This window comes from Carassius carassius, chromosome 8, assembly GCF_963082965.1.
Source record: "Carassius carassius chromosome 8, fCarCar2.1, whole genome shotgun sequence".
Classification (NCBI taxonomy): domain Eukaryota; kingdom Metazoa; phylum Chordata; class Actinopteri; order Cypriniformes; family Cyprinidae; genus Carassius; species Carassius carassius.
The window spans coordinates 24,759,041-24,784,062 of record NC_081762.1 but is presented as its reverse complement, the minus strand read 5'-3'; the positions used below and the strand labels follow the sequence as shown (position 1 = coordinate 24,784,062).

At 38.0% G+C, this 25,022-nt stretch overlaps 2 protein-coding genes across 4 annotated transcripts in view; one reads left to right on the top strand and one right to left on the bottom strand.

Moving 5' to 3' along the window:
* The window catches only part of LOC132144884 (uncharacterized), a 199,482-nt gene that overhangs the window by 89,719 nt on the left and 84,741 nt on the right, over positions 1-25,022 (bottom strand). The gene's annotated exons all lie outside the window — the stretch shown is intronic.
* On the top strand, positions 1,193-21,558 carry si:dkey-81h8.1 (uncharacterized protein LOC100034657 homolog). 3 transcript variants are annotated; one of them, XM_059555350.1, is made up of 9 exons: positions 1,193-1,378; positions 9,790-9,912; positions 10,191-10,307; positions 10,407-10,463; positions 14,511-14,648; positions 16,272-16,322; positions 16,827-16,940; positions 20,886-20,951; positions 21,131-21,558. In XM_059555350.1, exons 2-9 carry the CDS (start codon positions 9,817-9,819, stop codon positions 21,263-21,265), a joined length of 774 nt encoding a protein of 257 aa, XP_059411333.1. In that variant the 5' UTR covers positions 1,193-1,378; positions 9,790-9,816; the 3' UTR covers positions 21,266-21,558. The 3 variants fall into 3 exon arrangements, with proteins under 3 accessions (XP_059411333.1, XP_059411335.1, XP_059411334.1); XM_059555351.1 differs by lacking the exon at positions 1,193-1,378 and adding an exon at positions 1,387-1,513; XM_059555352.1 differs by lacking the exon at positions 16,272-16,322.

The following is a 25,022-nucleotide window of genomic DNA, read 5'->3' as shown; positions in this document are numbered from 1 at the left end:
GTGTTTATTTTTTTATAGCCTATAATGCAGGCTGTTTTGAAAATAAAAGATGCTGATTAAAGTGTTGGAAAGTTTTCTTTCATATAAAGAAAATAAATTAATCGACTAGGTGGCAACAAACAATGAGGTTTCAGCATTATTTTAAGCGTCAATGAACCTTCAGAAATCATTCTTATATGCTTATTAACTGCTTAAATTTGACATGTTTAATTGTTTATAACGATTCTGCAATAATGTTATTAACTGATGTTGGACAGTTTTTGCTGCTTTCATATTTTTGTGGAAGGGTTCATGATTCTTTGATGAGTTCAAAGTTCACTGAACAGCATTTTACTGGAATAGAAAACATTTGCAATATTATAATTTTGTCCTTCCTGAACACGTACAGGTATACATTTGTCCCCTTTTTTAAACCTAACTCCAAACTTATGAATAGTAGTGTAACATTAAAAAAAAAACCTTGTGTTCAGCAAACTTGATCAAACGTGACAGTAAAGAAATGTATAATGCTGCAAAAGATTTCTATTTCAAGAAAATGCTTTTCAGTGAACTTTCGATTCATCAAAGTATCCTGAACGTTTCCACAGAAATGTAAAGCGGCACAATTTTTCATCATCGATAATAATATCATAATATGTTTCTTGAGCATCAAATCAGAATATTAGAATAACGTGACGCTGAAGACTAGTAATGATGCTGAAAATTCAGCTTTACATCACAGGAATAAATTACATTTTAAAATAAATCCAAATAGGAATAAGCTATTTTAAATTATAATAATATTTCACAATATTATTGTTTTACTGTATTTTAATCCGACTACTGCTGGCTCTGTGATCATATAAAACACTTTCTTCAAATGTTTTAATTAACATTAAAAATTCTAAACTTTCGACAAGCACTGTAAATGAATTGACTTGTCCTCAGAATAGTAGTTTTTAGACTGAAGGTTGGTCTCTCATCAAAAGTGTATAGACAATACAAAAAAAAGTTACAACCTAACTTAGTTATTTGTTATTGTCTGAAACGCATATTGTTTCTTAAATTGTTTATTGAATTGTAACTGCTGTAATAAAAGCAATATCACACTCGCAGTGGTGCTGCTGCTGGAATTGATTAAAATAATAATTGATATATATATATGATAGAGAAGTGGCCCATATATCCCGCGCTTGGTTGATGATGATGCTGGAAGTTGCCATAGCGCCGCGTCACTTAATCTGCCTCCTCACTGCAGTGCTGCGCGTGAGCCGCGTGTCACACACCTCACATTTAACTCGTTTCCCTTCAGCCGCAACACGGATGCAATAACTGAAGGCTGCACTTTCGCCTTTAAAAAAGAAAAGCAGAATCAACGCGTTTAACTGGAGCTGCAGAGGTAAGTGACATCACACTGGTGTTTGAAGGAATCTCGATTTGGGAAAGCACGAACGCGCGCGCGGCCCCACCTATATTTGATAGCGCTGGAAGGTTACATGCCTTTAGGATTTGGGAAGCTCATTACAGCACTGGGGTGAGTCGCTCTGCGTTATTCGTGGCGCGGTAATGCTCAGAAATAAAGGTGCATGCTGTCATAGTGCGGGACACTGCGGATGTGAGGAGACTGATGAGGCTGCACGGTTTGCCCTGCGTCTATTTTTGGCTGCTCCTCTTGTCTTCGAGGCCAAGAAACCATTCAATACAGTATCTCATCCGTTGAACATGTGAAATGTGAAACGGCTGTATATGATAAAAATGTGTAAAGACACGCTCTTAAAATGTTATTATCCTTACATAGTTTTAAAATGGTCTAGTGCACGTGCTGATGAAGTATGCAATACTGTGTGCAGCAGCCAGAGAGGCTGCTTATTTGAAAAGCTCTGAACAGGCTTCTGAGAGAAAAGAGGGATGTGTACTGTTTAGAATGGGGTTTGGATCGGTGGAAGTATACATTACTTTTTTTTTAACCTTTTTTTGTTTTTGGACAAAAAAATAATCTTGTCATGTGATGCATCTCTACAAAATATTAACCACTTCAGCTATTATTTTGATTTTTTGAGAATTAGGCATATGCAATATTGGACCCACCGGTGGGTCCCCAGAGTTGATGTGGTTTTAAAAAGATAGTCCGTTCATAAATTAACATTCTGTCATCATTTACTCACCCTCATCTCATTCAAAACCTGAATGACTTTCATCACCAAATTATTATTTTTTTCCTTTTTTTCTTTCTTTTTTGCAGAACACAAAATATGTTGTGTAATGTTCAGGGGCGATTCTAGGATTTTTTCAACTGGGGGGCACAAGAGGGGCCAAGATTAATACAGAGGGGCCAATCTTGTGTTGTTTGAACTGTATATCCAAATAATTTCAAGAGTTCAGTAACCTATAAAATCAGTAATAAACAGTGATACCCTATTACAACCCGAATTCCGGAAAAGTTGGGACGTTTTTCAAATTTTAATAAAATGAAAACTAAAGGAATTTCAAATCACATGAGCCAATATTTTATTCACAATAGAACATAGATAACGTAGTAAATGTTTAAACTGAGAAATTTTACACTTTTATCCACTTAATTAGCTCATTTAAAATTTAATGCCTGCTACAGGTCTCAAAAAAGTTGGCACAGGGGCAACAAATGGCTAAAAAAGCAAGCAGTTTTGAAAAGATTCAGTTGGGAGAACATCTAGTGATTAATTAAGTTAATTGATATCAGGTCTGTAACATGATTAGCTATAAAAGCTTTGTCTTAGAGAAGCAGAGTCTCTCAGAAGTAAAGATGGGCAGAGGCTCTCCAATCTGTAAAGACTGCGTAAAAAAATTGTGGAAAACTTTAAAAACAATGTTCCTCAACGTCAAATTGCAAAGGCTTTGCAAATCTCATCATCTACAGTGCATAACATCATCAAAAGATTCAGAGAAACTGGAGAAATCTCTGTGCGTAAGGGACAAGGCCGGAGACCTTTATTGGATGCCCATGGTCTTCGGGCTCTCAGACGACACTGCATCACTCATCGGCATGATTGTGTCAATGACATTACTAAATGGGCCCAGGAATACTTTCAGAAACCACTGTCGGTAAACACAATCCGCCGTGCCATCAGCAGATGCCAACTAAAGCTCTATCATGCAAAAAGGAAGCCATATGTGAACATGGTCCAGAAGCGCCGTCGTGTCCTGTGGGCCAAGGCTCATTTAAAATGGACTATTTTAAACTGGAATAGTGTTTTATGGTCAGACGAGTCCAAATTTGACATTCTTGTTGGAAATCACGGACGCCGTGTCCTCCGGGCTAAAGAGGAGGGAGACCTTCCAGCATGTTATCAGCGTTCAGTTCAAAAGCCAGCATCTCTGATGGTATGGGGGTGCATAAGTGCATACGGTATGGGCAGCTTGCATGTTTTGGAAGGCTCTGTGAATGCTGAAAGGTATACAAAGGTTTTAGAGCAACATATGCTTCCCTCCAAACAACGTCTATTTCAGGGAAGGCCTTGTTTATTTCAGCAGGACAATGCAAAACCACATACTGCAGCTATAACAACAGCATGGCTTCGTCGTAGAAGAGTCCGGGTGCTAACCTGGCCTGCCTGCAGTCCAGATCTTTCACCTATAGAGAACATTTGGCGCATCATTAAATGAAAAATACGTCAAAGACGACCACGAACTCTTCAGCAGCTGGAAATCTATTTAAGGCAAGAATGGGACCAAATTCCAACAGCAAAACTCCAGCAACTCATAGCCTCAATGCCCAGACGTCTTCAAACTGTTTTGAAAAGAAAAGGAGATGCTACACCATGGTAAACATGCCCCGTCCCAACTATTTTGAGACCTGTAGCAGAAATCAAAATTGAAATGAGCTCCTTTTGTGCATAAAATTGTAAACTTTCTCAGTTTAAACATTTGCTATGTTATCTATGTTCTATTGTGAATAAAATATTGGCTCATGTGATTTGAAAGTCTTTTAGTTTTCATTTTATTAAAATTTAAAAAACGTCCCAACTTTTCCGGAATTCGGGTTGTATATTTTAATAGCAGTTATTCACTGCTCTAAATCAAAACAAATACAATTTGTATTAACTTTTCACTTTACAAAAGTGAAAGAAAAACTGTAATAAATAAAAGAATCTAATGTATGAATAGTGTACAACTCACAAATAATAATAATAATAGAATTTATTTATAATAGCCTTATATAATATATATATATATATATATATATATATATATATAATAGCCTTATTTATATAAATACAGAATAACATTAATAATTCATAGAAATAAATACACAATTAATGAATTAATATAACTAATATAAATTTAATATAATAAATTGTTTTTGTTTATTATCCGAATTCCATTCAATTTGCATAGCAGCAGTTGCAGTAAATTTGCATTGATGAATAAACAAAATATACTTATGTCAAGGCTAATTAATCTTGAGCATATTGATTTAAAAATATCATATATCCATACTTTGTTAGATAGCTACTTGTTCAAAAAGGTAGCTTTAGTTTAACATGTAAAATATGTGGATCCTATAGAAACAGTTTAGAATAGCTTAATTAGTCCAGTGTTATTTTAGTATTAGTTATTGATTTTGCTATTTAATCATGCATTAAATATTTATGTATGATTTTTTTATTTGAGAATGTTTCTGGGTGTCATCAAATGATGTTTTGTCAATAACTTCTGTGAAAACACAGTACACGCCGAATTTGAGACTCATTTTATTTACTTTGATTGACACAAAATTCAAGAAAACTACAATATATTGTATAGCAAGTAAACATCAAGTTATAGAAATTACAAACAATTTATTTTAGCCAAACAACTGTTAATACTGACCAAACAAATAACAACAACAAAACCACTGTTCTGCAGACTAAATACAGTGGATGTAGTTCATTTTCTATGTAAAATGTGGCTTATAATGGGTTTATGTATCTGGTTCATTTAAAAAAAGTACAATTCTGCGATTTTTTCCAGGGTGCAGACCGTCAACCTTTATTTATATAGCACATTTAAAAACAACAGAGGTTGAGCCAAAGTGCTTTACAAAAGAATACATTTTTTTTTTTTTAAACAGTTATCTATCAACTATCAACAAACTATCAACATCAACACATAATTTATAATCTATTCAAAGGCTACAGAGAACAGATATGTCTTCAAGGACGACTTAAAAATGGCTAAAGATGAAGATGACCTCACATAGAGAGGAAGACTATTCCACAATTTCGGACCACTCACCAAAAAAGCGTGGTCACCCTTAGATTTATAGCGGCAGCGAGGAACCGTCAGTAACAGTTGGTCAGAGGACCTTAGTGCTCTAGTCGGAGAGTAAGGATATAAAAGATCACTGATGTACTTGGGAGCGAGGCCAGATAATGCTTAGTAAACAAACATCAAAATTTTGAAATCCACCCTAAATTTGACTGGGAGCCAGTGTAAATTTCACAGCACTGGAGTAATGTGATCCCTTTTCCTTAATCCAAGTAACAGTCTGGCTGCAGCATTCTGAACAAGTTGTAAACGAGATAATGCATTTTGGGGCAAGCCACTGTACAGTGAATTACAATAATCTAACCTAGATGTAATAAATGAATGGATTACAATTTCCAAGTTAGAAGGGGAAAGCAAAGATTTAATTTTAGCAATTTGTCTCAGTTGGTAAAAACTGCTTTTTACAACGGCACTTATCTGCTTGTTGAAAAGAAGGGAGGAGTCAAAAATTACTCCAAGGTTCCTCACAGGGTCTTGTATGTTCGATGCTAATGGGCCTAGTTCGACGACTAGTCCAGGTTGACTGGACAAGGAGGATCCAAGAATCAGGACTTCCATTTTGCTCTCATTTAATTGTAAAAAGTTATTTGCCAGCCACTGTTTTATATCTTTAAAACAATTTAATGCATTGTTAGATGCATGGTTCTTATACTTCTTATACTTCTTCTATACTCACGGGAAAATAAAATTGGGGGTCGTCGGCATAGCAGTGATAGGATATACTATACTTCTGAAAGATGGAACTCAGGGGAAGCATGTACAATGAAAATAACAAAAATAACAGGGGTCCCAATATTGACCCCTGAGGGACACCACATTTTAACTGAGATGAAGCAGAAGAGAAATTGGCCATGTTCACAGAGAAAGTCCTTTCTTTTAAATAGGAAGAAAATCACTGAAGGGTTGTCCCATGAATGCCCACCATGCATTCTAAACATTTCAGAAGAATATCATGATCAATTGTATCAAACGCAGCACTGAGATCTAACAAAACTAGGACCACTGGCGAACCTGAATCCATAGATAATAAGATATCGTTTGTGACCTTAAGTAATGCAGATTCAGTGCTGTGCAAACATCTGAAACCAGACTGAAATGTATCCAAAATATTAAATGCATTTAAATAGGAGTAGAGCTGAGAGTAGACGACTCTCTCCAAAATCTTTGACCTAAAAGGCAATTTGGAGATTGGTCTGTAATTATCATGTATTGCCGGATCCAGATAAGCTTTCTTCAAAAGGGGATGTATAATTGCATGCTTAAAACTACTGGGCACAATTCCATTTTCTAATGAGCTGTTGACTATAGCTGTCACACTGGCATAAGTGTCATAAAAACTTCTTTAAAGGGTCATGAAACCCCCATTTCAGCACAGGTTAGTTCTCACCACGGTTTTAAAAAATGCTAAAAAGTGGGCGTGGTGTGCAGCGGACCGGGGGAGGGGGAAGAAAGAGTGGAGACAGACAGCACACAAAGCTTTGCGTTCAGAAAGTTTCATTTCGCTCCCATCGAGCTAAAAGCACAAATAAATGCACAGCCATTTGCACTCTGCATCGAAAACATATTACACATTCAGTCATTTAGCAGACACTTTTATTCAAAGCGACTCACAAATGAGACATATATATTATTCTTTGGCGTTTATATAAGCCTTCTGACAGGCTGTGTCACAGAGCACAGCTTGATGGTTACACTCATCAAGTAAATGAATCGCGTTTGTGCCGAACTCTTATTACAAAGAAAAAACAAACACTCTTCTGCGATCCATGAATGTTTCTCAGTTAATGTGTGCGATGTCATTTCACAGTCTGATGAGTCTTTCATAGCAAATCAATACATGCTGTTGTGAATAATTAAGCGAAGCGTCTTCTCATAGGATAAACACGCAATCTCATGAATAATTGAATAGACACCGACGCGTCATCAATGTACTATAGTCCATTGCCACGTCAAAAATCGTGACGTCAACACAATGTAGATTCTAAATCCGGAAGATGAAAAGCTTAAAATTAACCAATTTTCTCCAACAGTTAGAATTAGCGGATGCTAACATTGTCTTCTATGATGTGCAACACAAACACCTCTGCTAAAATCTTAGAATAAGTAGTCTGGGGTTTCATGACCCTTTAAAAAGACGTGTAGGAAGTGAATCCAGCTTATAGCTTGAACACTTCAGCTTAGCGAGTATGTCTGCTATTTGTTCTGATGTAACTAGTTCGAAATTAGTCAGAGAACTGGTAACTGGAGTAGTTTGAGGTTGATCAAATGGAACAGGTATAATTCCACATTTGATTTGCTCAATTTTATGAGTAAAAGAGTGTAGAAATAATTCACAGTTCTCTTTTGAAGCTTCCAGAACAATGTTTTCTGTTGGATTTAAAACCGAATTAATTGTCTTAAACAAAACTTTCGGTCGATTTGCATTTTTTAGAGATCCCTGTAGAAAAATAATTGGCCTTTTCATCCTTAACAGCTCTCTGATAAGTTGTCAAACATTCTTTTAGGATGCCATGTATCAAGCCCAACTGATACATTATTCGAAAAATGCATTTGATAGAATTCTGAGAAAAGATTGGCAGTAGACGAATGGATAGACCTTAATTTACATGAAGGCTGAACGTATGTAGGGCGGGGACAGATAAACACAGACTCAAATATTAATGAATAATGGTCAGAAATTCCCGAATCTAGAATCTCCAAATTAAACACAGAGAAACCATATGAAAATACAAGGTCTAAAGTGTGACCCTTGTTATGAGTAGGATCAGTAACATATTGTACAAGGTTTAAAGACTCAGTGAGCAAAAGAAAATCATTTACCAAGGGTTTTGATGGACAGCATACATGGATATTAAAGTCCCCAATAATAAGGAGTCTGTCACCACGAGATACCAGTCCAGAGAGGAAATCCGAAAATTGTTGTATGAAATCCTTATTAAATTTAGGGGGTCTGTAAACGAGTATGCAAAAAACAGGGATCATCATTTCAATTTTTAACAGCTGGGCCTCAAAGCTGGAATACGTATCCATAGGCAGCCTTTTACATTTAAAAGAGTTCTTAAAATCAGTAGCAACACCGCCTCCACGTCCTGAAGTTCGTGGGGAATTTAGAAAGTTGCAGCCTGGTGGTGTCAGATCCCCCAAGGCCATTTGTTCACCAGGATTAACCCACGTCTCAGTGATAAATAAAAAGTCCAAGGATTGTGATGTAAAAAAGTTGTTGAGAATAAAAGACTTGTTCACTATTGAACGAGTATTAATAAGAGCCATTTTAATGTTGATGCTATCCATGTTTTCCTGAGGAAGAGATGTACGTTTTAGTACGCAGATGTTGCCGTGGTCCCGCTTCAAACTACTATCGCCGGGTGGTGAGCGCCGGTATGATGACCAGATGACTGGTATTTCGTTGTTATCAGACTGGTCAGTCTGTCGGCTGCAAAAATATCGACGCTTTGACCCTCGATGAATATAACGGCGACCCGCGATTCCAAGTGCAGAGCAATGATTGTATATTCCATCTGACAAACGATCCGAGGAGTTCATACTCCGCAACTTCGAAAATGAGTAAAATCGGACCATATCAGAGAAACAAAGAGATCTCTGTTGAGAGTGGCGAGGACAGGTAGTAAAATTCCAAAGGGCCAAAAGAAGCAGCAGGAGACAGATCATTCTCACCGTATCCTCCGGAAAGTCACACTTAAATTCCACACACGCCGGTCCCACGATGATATTCACAATAAAGCATACGGCCTAGATTCATGTCACGGTGAGTGCAGCGATGTTAATCTCTTTTAAGCAATCCAATCCAATGTGAAGTATGACATAAATTTTGGCATATTTAAAAGTCACTAATCCATGAAGATAAATCTGTAAAAACTATATTAAAATGTCAACTTAAGGACCCAAAGAGCAGCGGCAGTCAAACACGCCAGCGTTCACTCAGGGGGCGTGACCTGAATAAAAGACCTGAAATATTTCGTTACGATTAAATAAGTAAATCGTAACGCAGTTAACCCCTTTTACATTCATCAGAGGAGCATAGTAAATATAATGATTAGCATCTTGGTCTGCTCTAGGAGATAACATCGTCATCGAACCTGGTCTGTCTAACACCGAAAGATGTTAACGTAGGTACCGAACACTTCTTGCACTGTAACAACTCGCTAATCGAAAAACATAAGCTATATAAAATAGATCAACTTACCGTGTGCTTTTTTTCGTGTGAAAACAGCAGCTCGCTATTCTTGGTCCTCGTTGAGAAGCATTGCGACGCAATCATGAGTTATTTACTAAACTGAAAGATTATGATTTGAATTTGTGAGTGACAGACAAGTAGAAGAGTGGGGGCACACTGGGGGCCAATCAGTTTTCAGGAGGGGCCAGTGCCCCCATGGCCCCTCCCCTGGCTACGCCACTGGAAATGTTGTAACCGAACAGTTTAGTTCCCATTGACTTCCATTATTTTGACAAAACCAGCTATTCTTATGCTTCTTATCTCCCACTGATTCTCTGATTTGAGCATAGCCAGGCCTCAAACTGACTGACTTCAGCATGGGCATTGAGAGTCAGGGCCCCACGCCCCCTGCAGGAAACCTGACGCCAAAGCAGGTCAAGACATTTCAGAAGGTGGAGCCGAAAGCACTGGGGGTGAGTGTCACATTCACGCCAACAAATCCTAAATCTTCCATACACCAGAGTTCCAGCTATTTCTCATACTGTAAGCCACTGTGTTGCACATTTCATTCAGTATGATTGCATGAATGGCTTTGTATTGAAGGTATTTAGAGTGTCAAAACATTTCTCAAAACAAACCGAATCTTTGACATCAAATAAAAGTATAATGGTTTTTCTTTTATAAAACCACTAAAATGGTCTATATGGCAGCTTTAAGTTCATTCATTGAGTTTGTTGTTTTGTTGTTTCAGTCCATTCAGATCATCATCGCAGTCTTGTGCTTGTGTCTGAGCATCACCATTCTTCAGCTCTATGAAGAGGTTCACTTCTCTCCTGATGTCTTTGTTGTGGTAGTGATCGTTGTTCAAGTAAGTGCTAATGGAAGTTTAAAAGCAGGATGTTTAATCTGTTATGAATCCAGTTGTTACTAAGGATGTTGCAAACTTCAAGAAGTCTCTTGTTATCAGTTGCTCGTGTCTGGATCCATTTTAATCCATGCTGGACGGTTCCCGTCTCTGTTCTGGGTGAGTACAAGTTCAAGGTTTGCAGAGTTAATGAAAGTATACTAACCTACTCACCTACCCACCCTGAACCCTCACTACTAGTCAACATTTTGGACACTCTTGACTCAATTTATGTTACTCTTATTTTTAAATGCTTATGGATTTGATTGAAATTAGTTTTGTAGAAAATACAAATTATTCCTTTTTCTTAAAAGTTGCTTTTGTTTCTTCTGGTTTTGGAGCAGATAGTGAATGTTTGATGTTATGCATAAATGATTGAAATTTTTATAAAAAAGTAAAAAAAAAAAAAAAAAAAGAATTATGCCTGTTGACGATTTTCTTAAAAGTTGCTGTTTTTGTTTTGTTTTCTTATATATATATATTTGTATTATTATTATTATTTTGTTTTGGAGCAGATAGTTAATGTTTATGCATCAATGATATAATTTAGTTCTGTAGAAAAATAGGAAGAATGCCTGTTTATGGTTTTTTGTTTTGTTTTGTTTTGTTTTGTTTTGTGAATGTTTAATGTTTTTTAAAAAAAAAAATAGTGACCGTTAATCATTTTGTTAAAAGTTTTTTTTTTTTTTTTTGAGACGATTGTCACACACCTGGACTCATTTTGTGTGTTTTTGCCCCTGTGACCCAGTTTCTGTCTTCCGTGTCTGGTTTGATTAGTTTCCAGGTGTGTCTCTTCATTTCCCCATGTGTTCCATGTCCCTGTTAATTTAGTCATGCCATCCACCTGTGTTTCCCCAATTATCCCTTCTATAAAAGCCTTGTCCTTTCAGTTCTGTTTTGTCGGGTCTACTCGTCTAAATGTCAACTTGTCACCTGTTACTTGCCACTTGCCTCTTGCCACCTGTTATTTACGACTTACCTTGTTTATGTTTTATTTAATAAATCCTTGTTTCGTTTATCCCTCGGCTCCGTGTTCCTTCCAGCAGCATAAGCCGTGACAGAAGACCCGACCTGAAAAAGTTAAAAACTGCGTGTTTTCCCTCCGTTTTGTTTTCCGTTTTTTTCACAGTCTTTTTTCTTTCCGTAGTGTTTCATGGATCCCCTCTATCGCCCCGAATACCTCCTCCTCCTGCTGGAGCAGGAGGGACTGTCTCTCGAGGACCATACCAGACGGTTTCTCTGGCTAGCTAATGCCACCAGCTACCCGGACCACGCGCTCTGCACCTTTTATCACGCCAGCCTGAACCCTAGGTGCAGAGCGTTGTCGCCCGAAGATGGTCCTCGGGAGGATTTCGCCGCATTTATAGAGTGGAATCTGGTGAGAAATGGGTCCCCTCTCACGGTCGGCCCAATGGAGGATCTCGCCAGGTCCACTCTGGACCCAGAGCCCAGCCTACAATCTCCCCACGGTACGAGGCATAAGCCCGAGCCCACCGATGACGGAGAGCCAGAGAGCATCCCGTCAGACCAGGTGCGAGAGCCGGCGACACTGCCCACCACGAGGGAGCAAAATATGGAGCGCCAAATGGGTCAAAATGAGGGGGGTTCCAATTCACCTATGCCAGATCCTCTGTTAAGCCCAGGACGGGCTCCTGATCCTCTGTTAAGCCCAGGAAGGGCTCCTGATCTTCCGTTAAGCCCAGGACGGGCTCCTGAACCCCCGTTAAGCCCAGGACGGGCTCCTGAACCCCCGTTAAGCCCAGGACGGGCTCCTGATCCTCCGTTAAGCCCAGGACGGGCTCCAGCCCCAGAGCTTACTCCAATGCCTGCTCCTCCAAAATTCCCACCCTCTCCTGCCTCCTCCTCCGCTGTCGTCTGGCTGCCCCTATGCTCGCCCTCAGCCTACCATTGTGGTGCGAGCTCAGCGGGACCGCCATCCTCCAGCGACGCCTTGGTCGGCGTCTCCCTCACCTCCGCCTCCAGTCTCTGAGGCCTGGACTCCGCCTCGGCCCGTTGACCCGTCGGCTCCACCATGGCTCCTAGCTCCTTCCTCTCCGCCGTGGCCCGGCAGTCCGCAGGCTCTGCCTGGCTCCCTCGTCCCTCCGGCTCCGCCTTGGTCTGGCGTCGTCCATCCTATGCCTCGGGACTCCACTCCTCCGGCTTCGCCTCATCCCTCCGTCCCTCCGGCTCCGTCAGGCTCCTTCATCCCCTCGGCTACACCTCAGTCCTCGGTCACTCTGGCCTCACCGCGGCCTTCCGGATCCACATCGCCGCGTCAGTCACCAGAGCCATCTGTTCTGCCTAGGACCTCCGGCTCCTCCCCGTCACCCTGGCTCTTCGGCTCTCCGTCTCTGCTTCGGGCTCCTCCTCCACTTGCTCCGTTGCCGTGGGTCGAGTCCCTGGAGTCAGTGACCATTCCTCCTCCATGGCTCCTTCCACCGTCGGCCCCACCTTGGGCCGTTATGGCTGATGGCTTCACATCCTTCCTGTCTCCTCCCTGGCTCCTCCCTCCGTCATCTCCTCCCTGGCTCCTTCCTCTGTAGTCCCTGTCTGCTGGCCCCCTCCTGGGAGGCTGTCCTCCAACGGAACCTCCTCCCAAGTTCCCACCCATGCCTCCCTTTGTTGTTTCTACGGTGCGAGGACGCACCTACCGGGAGGGGGGAGTACTGTCACACACCTGGACTCATTTTGTGTGTTTTTGCCCCTGTGACCCAGTTTCTGTCTTCCGTGTCTGGTTTGATTAGTTTCCAGGTGTGTCTCTTCATTTCCCCATGTGTTCCATGTCCCTGTTAATTTAGTCATGCCATCCACCTGTGTTTCCCCAATTATCCCTTCTATAAAAGCCTTGTCCTTTCAGTTCTGTTTTGTCGGGTCTACTCGTCTAAATGTCAACTTGTCACCTGTTACTTGCCACTTGCCTCTTGCCACCTGTTATTTACGACTTACCTTGTTTATGTTTTATTTAATAAATCCTTGTTTCGTTTATCCCTCGGCTCCGTGTTCCTTCCAGCAGCATAAGCCGTGACAACGATAATGAATGCTCAACGCTTTTGCATAATTGATGGAAATCAGAAAAAAGTTTTTTTACGACTTTCTAGAAATTTACGACTTTCTTAAAAGTTGTTTTGTTTTGGAACAGAAATTGAATGTTTAGGGCCCTATTTTAACGATCTAAATGCAAAGTGTAAAGTGCACGGCGCAGTTGCACTCAGGGCATGTCCAAATTCACTTTTGCTATTTAAATGACGGAAAAAACGGATGGCGCGCCCGGGCGCATGGTCTAAATGGGTTGTCCCTATTATCTTAATGAGTAATGGCTGTTTTTTGGGCGTAACGTGCATTAAAACAATCAGATTCTCATTTTCCAAACCCTTTAAGAGCCAGTGCCATGACGGATTTGCTATTTACACGGCGGAATTTGGCAAGCTCAAAGACAGAACGTGTCTCTGAGATGAAACGGAGCTGCTCATATGCGAGCAAATAGATAATTCTGATACATGCGATGACCATCCATTATGACATGTAGGCATTTATATATATATTTTTTTTTATTATTATTATTTAATTAGCCTACAAAAAAATTCTTATGCATTGCAATCCTTTAATTTTTTTAATATTTGGCATGTTTGTGTGCTGCAGTGCATCCCTGTGTTTAATAAGCAGTTTAACACGCTCTTGCTAGAGAACAGTTTTTAATGTGCATTAGTTTAAGAGTGTGTTCAAGTGTGAGTGCTTACAGAAGAGGAGTCTTCATCTGCTTTTTGAAAGATGTTATGGTCTCAGCAGTTGGTGGATGTTGGTAGCAGGTTGACGAGAGTCATATTTGGTTTGGAGCCAACAATCAAATAATTACATCAATTAATCAGTCACTCACTCATGTGAACTACTTGAAACATGTCGAGCTTTAATCTATACAAAGAAGAAGAGAGAAGTACAAGCGAGTTATGATCTAGTCCTTGCATAATTCCCATGCTTCCATTTGCTTTCATTTTCATAGTTTAATAACTATGGATAATAATCATAAAAAGCATGTGTCCAGACTGTTGACTAGCATTATTTTTTATTTTTCTTCTCAGTACCGCATTGGCTTCCATTTTTCAGTGTTTTATCAAATGACAGTAATGAGTTATATGAGCTGCACATTGACTTCTGTCCCACCATGTGAAGGTGAAAGCCACACTGGTTGCTCACCTGGTCAGTGCAGCATTCTCCACTGCTGTTCTTGGGCTGCTGTCCCGTCACCTGCCTTACCGTCAGGACACGTACCACTGTGAGCACTGCAGGAGACTGGAGATCTATGCTGTGGTGAGCTCACACATCTGCTACTCTCTCACTGCACCGCCGAGCACCTTGCACTATGGGAAGATGGGTTTGCACATTTAAACTCTAGATATATATGCATAAAGTATATTGATTATGAATGCATGTGGGTGAGTTTTGGGTGCAGTGGGAAGGATAAAACACTGTAAGTGGGTGATGATGTGATGAACTGGCCACATCAACTTTCTTGTTACAGTTTTTTTTTCTTTAAGCAATTTCCTTGATGCCTTTTCAAAGGACTGTACCGAAGTGCAAAACATAGCATCTTCAGAAGTTTCAGTTAAAATGTGTGGTTGTCAAAAATGTCATATACTTCACATGGATGAAGAATTTTAGTGAATCTTCAGTAAAGACCTTTTTGTCTGATTAAAGTCAAATTAGTGCTTTCAAAGTTGGAAGCTGTTTTATAGTATAAGTTTGGTTTGCTTAAACCTTACATTAAAATTATACCTACCATTTGATTTAGACCTTCTGTTTATTTTTTAGGAGCTTAATTAATGGAAAGATTATGTTGGAATGAATTTAAAGGGAAAAAAGGTGATATTGTTACTTGGTGTACTGATTTCTGATTAGATGTGGGATTGTCTATATGCAACTTATACTTTATTAAATTGCTTTAATTTGAAAAGCAATTTCATTGGAATGTATAATTGTTATTGCTTTATCATCATTTTTAATTGTTAAAATATATAGATAGATATGAGTTGTTGGCATAATCACAATGATAGTTTCACATCTCTCTTATTAATTTGTTACTGCTTTGTAATTTTACATTTTGTCTTATAAAATATATATAACATAGTAGATTAATAATCAATAAGGATAAAGATCCTTTGCACTTGGTACAGACTTTTTCTCCAGTGAAGGAGTGAATGAAAAAAAATCAGTGCCCTTTCAAGGTATTTGGACAGTAAAGTGAAAAGATTGATGGAACATTGCTGTTTTCTTGGTTTAAAGTTATTTCTTTGGTTAGTTCATTTTTGACTGATGCTCATGTTTGTAATTGCTTTCTTTTCTATGTTTTGATCCCAGTGATGGCCAGCCACATTAACATTCTTTGGGCAAGATTTACTAACAGCTTGCACCAGCACTAACCCTCTTTTGGCATTAAAAACATTAAAAACGCAGTGAATTTAAATGAATCATGCAAGGTGATTTAGTAATGTATGCGCCAGTAAGTTTACTGGTATTTCCACCATCATTTAACATCCAAAAACAGCATATATTAACCTCCCACTCCCATTAGGAACTTTTATGGGATTACACTCTCGTGCTAGTTTGACCTGTTTAGTAAACCTGGTCCTTCGTCTGACACTAACTAAAAACTAAAAAGGTATCTGGAAAAGTGAATAATTTCTTTCAGTAAGAAACATATTTAATATAAGCTGTCCAATTATGTCTATATCCTATGGGTCTTGTTCCAATCTCAGAAGTCCAAAACCTTTTTGAGGGCACTGTCGTTTGTCAAGGAAGCCAAAAAACTGTAACAGTTTTTCTCAATTGGCTAATTGGGTGTGCTTGCAGCTACATTTGCACATGAATAGTAGCTTTATAGCTGCATTTACAAAATTCAACATCATTTTGTCTTTTGTGTCTGCTTTTCCAAAGCAACAATATTGTTACAGGAAGTGCACTTATACTGTCGAGAGAAATTGTAAAGTAAGTAATTCTTACCTTCACGTTTGCCTTTCTTTACATGAATGTGCTTAATAATATGCTGATAATGCAAGAAAAAAAAAACAGGTAAATTGAAAGTGACATTTTTGTTGGAGTATGTTAATTCAGGTAAACTGGCATCACAAAAATTGGTTCAGTTTGCCTGAATTCACTCTACAGTTCAGGATTTTAATTAAAAAAATTTTTTTTGTCAGTTTTGCACTTTGGGCCAGTTGTCTGAAAACGCTTCACAATGAAAGATACCTCTAATTATTTTCAGATGTGCTATGAAAACTCAGATGGTCATTCTTGCTAGTCTTTTTTAATATTTCAACAATATCTGCTTTAGCCTATTGATGTGCTTGTCTGTGTTTGTAACTTACTAAAAGAGGAAATCTCTTTGGCAACTTACAAACATGTGGACAAGCATGTAACCATTGATGGTTGTGTCTATTATTATGCCTTAGATTGTTTTGTCGTTTTTCTGTCTCTTTTGGCTGCTCTCAGCTCTTGATCGATGGCTTCTTGGCCACGCTGGTTCTGTTTCTGGTGGTGGAGTTGGTGATCTGCATTGTAACCATCTTGTTTGGACTCAATGCTCTGGCTAAAGGTGGTGTGCAGGTCAGTTAAACACATGCACAATGAATTAGTAGGGTTGAGAGAGTATGTTGATTTTGGTTATTGAATGGCAGAGTCAGAATTTAATTATTTTTTAATAATTGTATCTGTGTTGTCTGTCTTCGTGTCAAATAGTTAAATCAGAATCAATCAGAATACTATCAATTGTTACCAATTACATTTTATTGGTAATGTATTTACATAGTTGGATAATGATAACAGCTTAATTAATATTTCAAATAGCCTACACAAAGTATATCAATTATAGAATGTAAATACAGGAACAACATTAAAAAAAAATCATAATTAGTTGGTTATTGCTGTTGATATTGTAACAATGATTATTAATGTTGGATAAATATAATTCATTGTTTTTTTATTTTTTTACATATAAAAAATAAAGATTTCACATTTGATTAAAATGAAAAATAAAATGGATTTTCACCCTAGTAATACATTTTATAGAAAGTCCCTTTCTAGGACAGTCTGTTCACTCATCAGCCATATTTGAAATGCCTCAGGGAAGCTTGGATTTCGTGCATTCAAGACCCAGTCCAATCTGAATGAATGGGGAAAATCCTGAAATCTTAAAAATTGTTGCTTCCACTTTATATTAGGTGGCTTTCACTACTATGTACCTGCATCAAAAAACAAGTACAGTGTGCTTATTGTGTTAATATTGTATTGCAAACAATTTTATTGAGGTGGGGTATGGTTAAGGTTAGGGACAGGTTTGGTAGTATGGGTAGGTTTAAGGGATGGCTCAATAGTGTAATTATAAATGTAATTCCAGAAACTATTTACAGATGTAATTACATGCAAGTATTTTAAAAATATAAGTACAATGTAAAAACATGTATATACACAATAAGTGCATTGTACCAAATTATTAATTTAAAGGTAGAGTAGTTAAGGCCACTTAATATAAAGTGGGACCAAATTGTCGGCGCTCACAATTAAATTACGTATTTCAAATCAGCAACAAAATCTGAAATGACCGGCCCCATAAATATTGTTCCTTATGCTCAAATAGCATTTAAAAGTTTATTTTCCAGGCTAGACAAGCCAATGTGCAGTCATAAGCATGGTTTCTCAGGTTTCTATGCTAAAAAAGAGTTTCTAATCGCAGCTGCAGTGATTTAATGATTAATTCAGCAGTTGGCTCTTTCATTTAAGGCAGGACTATTCCGCCATATTGTGCTTTGCCATTTTTTCCAAGTAAAGAAGTAAACTGTTTTTGTGTATCTATAGTGTTTGACCAAAACTGAAGGGGACCATGACAGTCTGCACTCTTAAAATTAAACTTAATTTATTAGCACTGATGATTCCAGTAACATCCATAGAACCTTTATATTACACATAAGGTTCTTGACAGCTGCAGCTCTTTAAATTGTTTTTGCACTGGGATTAGGTTATTTTAAGAACATTTCACTGAAAGGCTCTTTGGAAAACCGGAAAGTGTTCTTCAATGGCATCACTGCAATAACCCCATTTCGGTACCTTTATTTTAAGAGTGTAGCTTGAGTTATGTACTCTTGCTAAAAAGTTTTGGGTTATGCATGTAACAATGTTTCCCTGGGAAGGAAATGAGACCCTGCATCCTCATATTGTCCTAATACTGACGCAAAGTGAGTTCCCCTGAAGGGGAACATCTTGGGTTACGCATGAAACCTTGTTTCCCTGAGAGTGAATGATACCATGCATCCTTATAGTGTCCTCCAGAGGGCGCAGAGTAAGTTCCCTTGAAGAGGAACTTCTTGGGTTACGCATGCAACCATGTTTCACTGAGAGGGAAAGAGACCATGGATCCTCATAGTCTCCTCTATAGCATGCAGCGTGAGTTGCCTAGAAGGGGAACGTCTTGGGTTACGCATATATCAATGGTTCCCTGAGAATTAATGAGACCATGCATCCTCATAGTGTCCTCTAGAGGACACAGAGAGAGTTCCCTAGAAGGGGAACTTCTTGGGTTACGCATGTAACCATGTTTCCCTGAGAGGGAAAGAGACCATGCATCCTCATAGTGTCCTCTATAGCATGCAGCGTGAGTTGCCTAGAAGGGGAACATCTTGGGTTACACATGCAATCATGTTTCCCTGAAAGGGGAAAGAATCTGTGCATCCTCATATTTTCCACTAGAGGACACAGCGTGAGTTCCCTAGAAGGGGAACATCTTGGGTTACACATGTAACCATGTTTCCTGAGATTTAAAGAGACCATCCATCCTCATAGTGTCTGCTAGAGGATGCAGAGTGAGTTCCCTAGAAGGGGAATGTCTTGGGTTATGCATATAACAATGTTTCCCTGATAGGGAAAGAAACCGTGCATCCTCATATTGTCCATTAGAGGATGCAGCATGAGTTCCCTAGAAGGGGAACGTCTTGGGTTATGAATATAACCATGTTTCCCTGAGAGTGAAAGAGACCATGCATCCTCATAGTGTCTGCTAGAGTATGCAGCGTGAGTTCCCTAGAAGGGGAATGTCTTGGGTTACACATATAACCATGTTTCCCTGAGAGTGAAAGAGACCATGCATCCTCATCGTGTCCACTAGACCATGTAGCATGAGTTCCCTAGAAGAGGAATGTCTTGGGTTACATATGTAACCATGGTTCCCTGAGAGGGAACGAGACACTGCATCCTCTAACATACAATATGAGGACATAGCACAAGTTCCCTAGAAGGGGAACTCCTTTTATAATGAACGAAGCTGTCTACAGTGCGTAATGTAACTATATCTGTACTTTGTTGTTTACGATGACAGTATTCACAGTAGTGCATAATTCAGTCGGTGAATGTGCACACTCAACAAACCTCATTTTCAGCACTTAATCTAAGTGGTTTTGATTTGGCATTTTTGCACTAGTAAACATCTGTGACTGGCAATAATACTGCAGAAAAACAACACGTAAAACAAAATATTTGATGCAACACAAGTAGAACTAAATGTAATGCTGAAATCAACACTTTCCATGTCATTTCACATTTCACTTTAATCACAGCCATCATAAGATTTAGTGTAATTCTGCAGAATTTTTTTTTGCCACGTTTGTTAAATCTGTGGGGTGTTTTTGTGTGACGCTAACAATGGAGGACAGGAGGCAGATGCAAGTAAAGGTAGTCTATTGACAGGAGTAGTGATGGATGAATGCTGGTGAGTGACGCAGGAACCACGATGGCAGCACAGACAGGTGAGTAGGTGATTTGAGTGCGTTGGTAGCGATGGCGGTGATGGTAGATCGGTGATCGGCGGTGATAATCCGTGAGTGACTGTGAATATCCAATGAAGACCAAAACAGGAAACTGAGCAAGGACAGGAACACAGGAGCACGAACAGACATCAACACGAGGACCTCAAACAACGATCTGACAAACAGGAGACGAAAGACAGGGCGTTAAATAGGCGGTTGGAATGAGATGCACCTGCCGCTGATCAGGCGATCAGTGGCAACACCCACATGAACCAATCAACATGACATAACATGACTACAGCTGGAGACGGTGCATTCACGAACCGTGACATTTTGTTCATTTTGGTGGCATTTTTGCCCCCATTAGTTTCCAACCCTGCATTGTAATTATTGCATGATAATAAGTGTTAAACTTCTAGTATAAAGGTGTATAAATAAAGTATAAATAATTTTTTTTTAATAAAAAGTGTTCCTGTAGCTCCATTGGTAGAGCATTGCGTTATCAAGCGCAATGTTGGGGGTTCAATTCCCCGGGAATACATAATAGGTAAAAAATTTATAGCCTTAATGCACTGTAAGTCGCTTTGGATAAAAGCGTCTGCTTAATGCATAAATTTAATTTAATTTCATTAAAAATTTAATTTAAAATGACTCTAGAGTGGTGTTCAGAAATATTTTTGTTTGTATTTTTTGATCTCCTCTTCATAATCTTCACGATGAACTAATATAATACATTGATCCCTATGTTTTTCCACAGCTTCCCGGCTTTAGACAGCGTGCTGCCCCATCTGAGCCTGAGGCCGTCACCCCTAGCCAACCTCAGGTACACCAGGAACACTTTCAGATTTCAGTTGGCATTTAACCTTGCTTGGTTTTGGATAACATGTAATGTGAAGTTAGAGCTAGTCAATCCATTGCTTTCTCATATTTAACTCTCTGCTAGTTCTTGACCCTGTCAACCAATAAAACATCTGTTTTTTCCTTCTCATTCAAACCGTACAGGTGGAAGTGATGGTGTCAGAGGTGGAGCCAATGCCTGAGCGTAAACCTGAACCTAAATCTGAACCGATAGAAGAAATCCCCAGCCCTTCCACTGAGCCTCAAGTGGCACCCATTGACTCTTTAACAGACGTTTGATGCTTTCTGCTCATGTAATCTGTATGTATATTGTAGAGATGAGTGAGATTTAAGCAGCAAGGGTTTTTTTAATTATAGTGATGTATGAAATCAACATGATAGGGTTTTGTAAAATAGCCCATTATCATCATACTTAAAAAAGATGGTTCAACCAAAAATAGAAATTAATTTGTTCCCTCATGTTGTTCCAAACCCATGACTTTCGATTACTCTTTATTTTTAAGTGTCTTTAAATGTTACCTGACTTTCTTTGATACAATGAAAATGAATAGGGACCAGGACAAAAAATCTCCATAAACCATCAACTTTAATCCTTAACTTAAACGTTAACTGACAGCACAGATATAAGTTGCATATTGAATGATGACTGGTTTTCTTTCTTTCATCTGTTTGAATAATGATTTGTGATTGGTGCATGCTTGCATTCTTCCTTGCACTTAATCATTCACGCTGTGTATGTATTAATCAATTACACTGTGCAGTGTATATTGAAGCTTGAAATGGCAAAACAGCTCTAATGTGTAGCATTTTATTTGCACTGAATCAAACCGATTTTAGATTTTAGGCTTTGGTTCTGTGTGAATGAAATTTTGCAAAGGCTAAAAAAAATGAGTTGAATTTGAACATTGTGATTTCCAGGCCTGGAAAGGTCAAAGATTCTTTTTGTTTATAATAATGCACAAATCTAGAAATATTCAAGGAGCAGACTCTGTAAAATGGCTCTTTTATGTAGTAACAATTAAAAAATAATAATTTAAATTAGTTGATCAAAGTGCGTGGGATGCTTGACAATTAATTTGCTGCCTTGCAAACTCTGCTGTTTTTTACAGGGTCTATCAGAATAAAGTACATGGTAAAAAAATACATTAACGAATGCAGAAAGATCATAGCATGATTGGTGTAAACGTTGCATGTCTTGCGGGGAAAAAAATGTATGTGAACAATGCAAGCATGCATAATCGGATCCATTTAATGCAAAACAGCTTTAAATCATTGTCTTCTGTCATCTACAACCAACAAACCATAGTGCGGGTAATATCATGTTAATTGAATCTGGAATAATAAATACTTCCACTGAGCTAACCTACTGACAAACAGAATTATCTTTATGTTAATAAATGTTACATAATGTAAAATATTCCCACAGTTCATTTGGCCTCTTGAGTGTTAGTAATGTGTGTACACAATAATGATAACACAATATCTATATACCTCCATGTTCACAAGAGAATGAAAAATAGTACCAGTATTTTAGAGTAATATACAAGTTGGGCTTGATCTCTTACATCCCATTAGAGAGAACATGTTGTGTTCACTGTTAATATCAAACAGTGGCATGAGTTAGTTCCCTGTATTTATGATGTATATTCCTGATTAATGTCATTGGTGCTAGTACACTAGTTCATCTAAATAAATAAATACATTTCAGTGCAGGATGAGGTTTTGTGTGTGAGAAACCATGCTTTCAACTTTTATATAATGATTCTGTATCCTTCAATTATCAATAGATGAGTGAGAGAATAGATAACCAGGTTTAATTGCAGAGAGTTCGAACAGAGCTTTTAAGTGTCATCTTTGACTCTTTGGTTGCTTGTCATTGTTGTTTAACAAAGCTTACTGTAATAGTTCACCTAATGGTTATTATTGTTGTGTGTTAATCACTCACCAGACTCACAGATTGTCATTTTTAGTATCTCTCAATGATCTGAAAACAGTCCTAATCCAAGGAACATTTTATCAGAGATCTAAAAACCAAAGTATTTTGTTTCTCTTCTACTGTTTATTTACTTCCGTACCTCTTTTACACAACATCTGTGTATTTTCTTCCCCGTGCACATGTTGCTTCTTTTTTAATTGTGATTTTGAGCATGCTGCTTTGAGTTTCCACTAGATGGGGATCAGAGGAATCGGTGTGTCATTGTAGCACATTCTCATAGTGTTTGAAGTGTTGTGTATTTTAGGTGCTGAATGGACTTATTAAACCACTTTTATGCACCAACAATGTGAGTTGTAATTATTTCTTATTTCACATTTTCAACTTGTGTATAAAAAGAATCTTGTAGCAGTAAATTGTGTTTTTCATTCTGCTGTCATGCAATATTGTATTATATTCTATTGTTAATTTGACACTTTGTCTTACAAAATAATTTTAGCAAGCTAATATTGTTTGTTTAAATTATTGAAATATATTTTTTTTCTTATCAGCGGTTTAGACTCTTATTCTGACGGTACCCATTCAGTGCAGAGGATCCATTGGAGAGCAAGTGATGTAATGCTGCATTTATCAAAATCTGTTCAGATGAAGAGACAAATTCAAAAAACAAATCTGAGGGTGTGTGCTATTTAAAAAAAAAATATTGTCATTTTATAGGGGGTGAACTATTGCTTTAATTTTTTTATTAGAATATCATTTTTAATACTATTATTCACTCTCTTCTTATGATTGTGTAGGATTGTGTTAATGGTTGCCAGGATTTATCTTACTCAAATTCTCTGGTTAAAAATAAAAGATATACTTTAATGTCATTTCTACTTAAATGTATGCCATGTATTTAAAATATTGTATTAAAATAAACAGACATAAAAATAAAAAAAGATATATATATATATAACTCCCTGATCCTATAAGTGTTTTATAAATAGACTGTATAAACATCACTGTTTAAAATCCTCTCTGATTAATAATCCACAAATAATGACTTTACTTTCTCTGATCACCTTGTGACGCAAAACTGTTACTAAAGATAGAAAAGGTGCAGCACCTCTGACTTTCAGCAGGAAATCACACACAAACAACAGTTGACTGGTTAATAAATACACCGTATATGAAACAACTGCATCCTGTTGAAAGCAGAGTGTATCCAGGGTTTTTTCAGAGATTGCAGTTGATTTCTTTCTGCTTTCTATCACTATATTTTATATGTCCTATTATTTTTCTTGCTTATGCATTTCCATTGTTGTTCAGTCTCATGCTTGTTGGGTTTCATGAACTGTTTTGTCTGTATGAATAAGAGATAAATAAGAGGCACTATTAATGGAAACCCAAGGTTTATGGGATGTGTTGGGATTCACTTTGATTTATCATTACTTACTGTATTTGTATTCATCAGACGAACTTTAAACATTGAGACATACGCAACTGAGATTGCTTAATAAACTCATTACCCAAACACGTTCTAACCTCTCCCGTATCCCACATCCATAGCAGCTAAAGTGTTTTGCAATACAATATAAACACAATAAGTACACTGTACATATTTTCTGAATTAAGTACAGACAGTAGTAGTAGTTTTAGGCCACCTAATATAAAGTGGGACCTAACTATTAATAAGCAGCTAATTAGGAGTTATTGAGGGAAAAATTGTAGTTAATAAATAGTTATAGTGAGAATTGGTCCACAAAATAAAATGTGACCTTTACTTTTAAATTGTAGGATAACTGTAACAGAAACGTATTATATGACTCTCTCTCTCTCTCTCTCTCTCTCTCTCTCTCTCTCTCTGTGTGTGTGTGTGTGTGTGTGTGTGTGTGTGTTTGTGTGTGTGTGTGTTGTTCCCATAGGGTTGCTCCATAAAGGTTAAAGCACATTTTAGCATTTTCCGTGACTCAATCTAAAGTTCAAAATATGCATTCCTGCAAATTAACAATTCCTTTACTAAGACATAATTAAACAATAATAATTGTGTGAATTACAGTGACACTGAATGAAAAACTCACTATTTAAATACAGCCTATTTTACAAGACTTCAGTAAAAGC

Bases quoted from the DNA above. Each gene is read 5' to 3' on its own strand.
- si:dkey-81h8.1 (XM_059555350.1), top strand. From the start codon at position 9,817: ATGGGCATTGAGAGTCAGGGCCCCACGCCCCCTGCAGGAAACCTGACG. The intron at 10,464-14,510 runs GTGAGTACAAGT...CACCATGTGAAG, and splicing joins GGTTCCCGTCTCTGTTCTGG to GTGAAAGCCACACTGGTTGC. The intron at 16,323-16,826 runs GTAAGTAATTCT...GGCTGCTCTCAG, and splicing joins CTGTCGAGAGAAATTGTAAA to CTCTTGATCGATGGCTTCTT.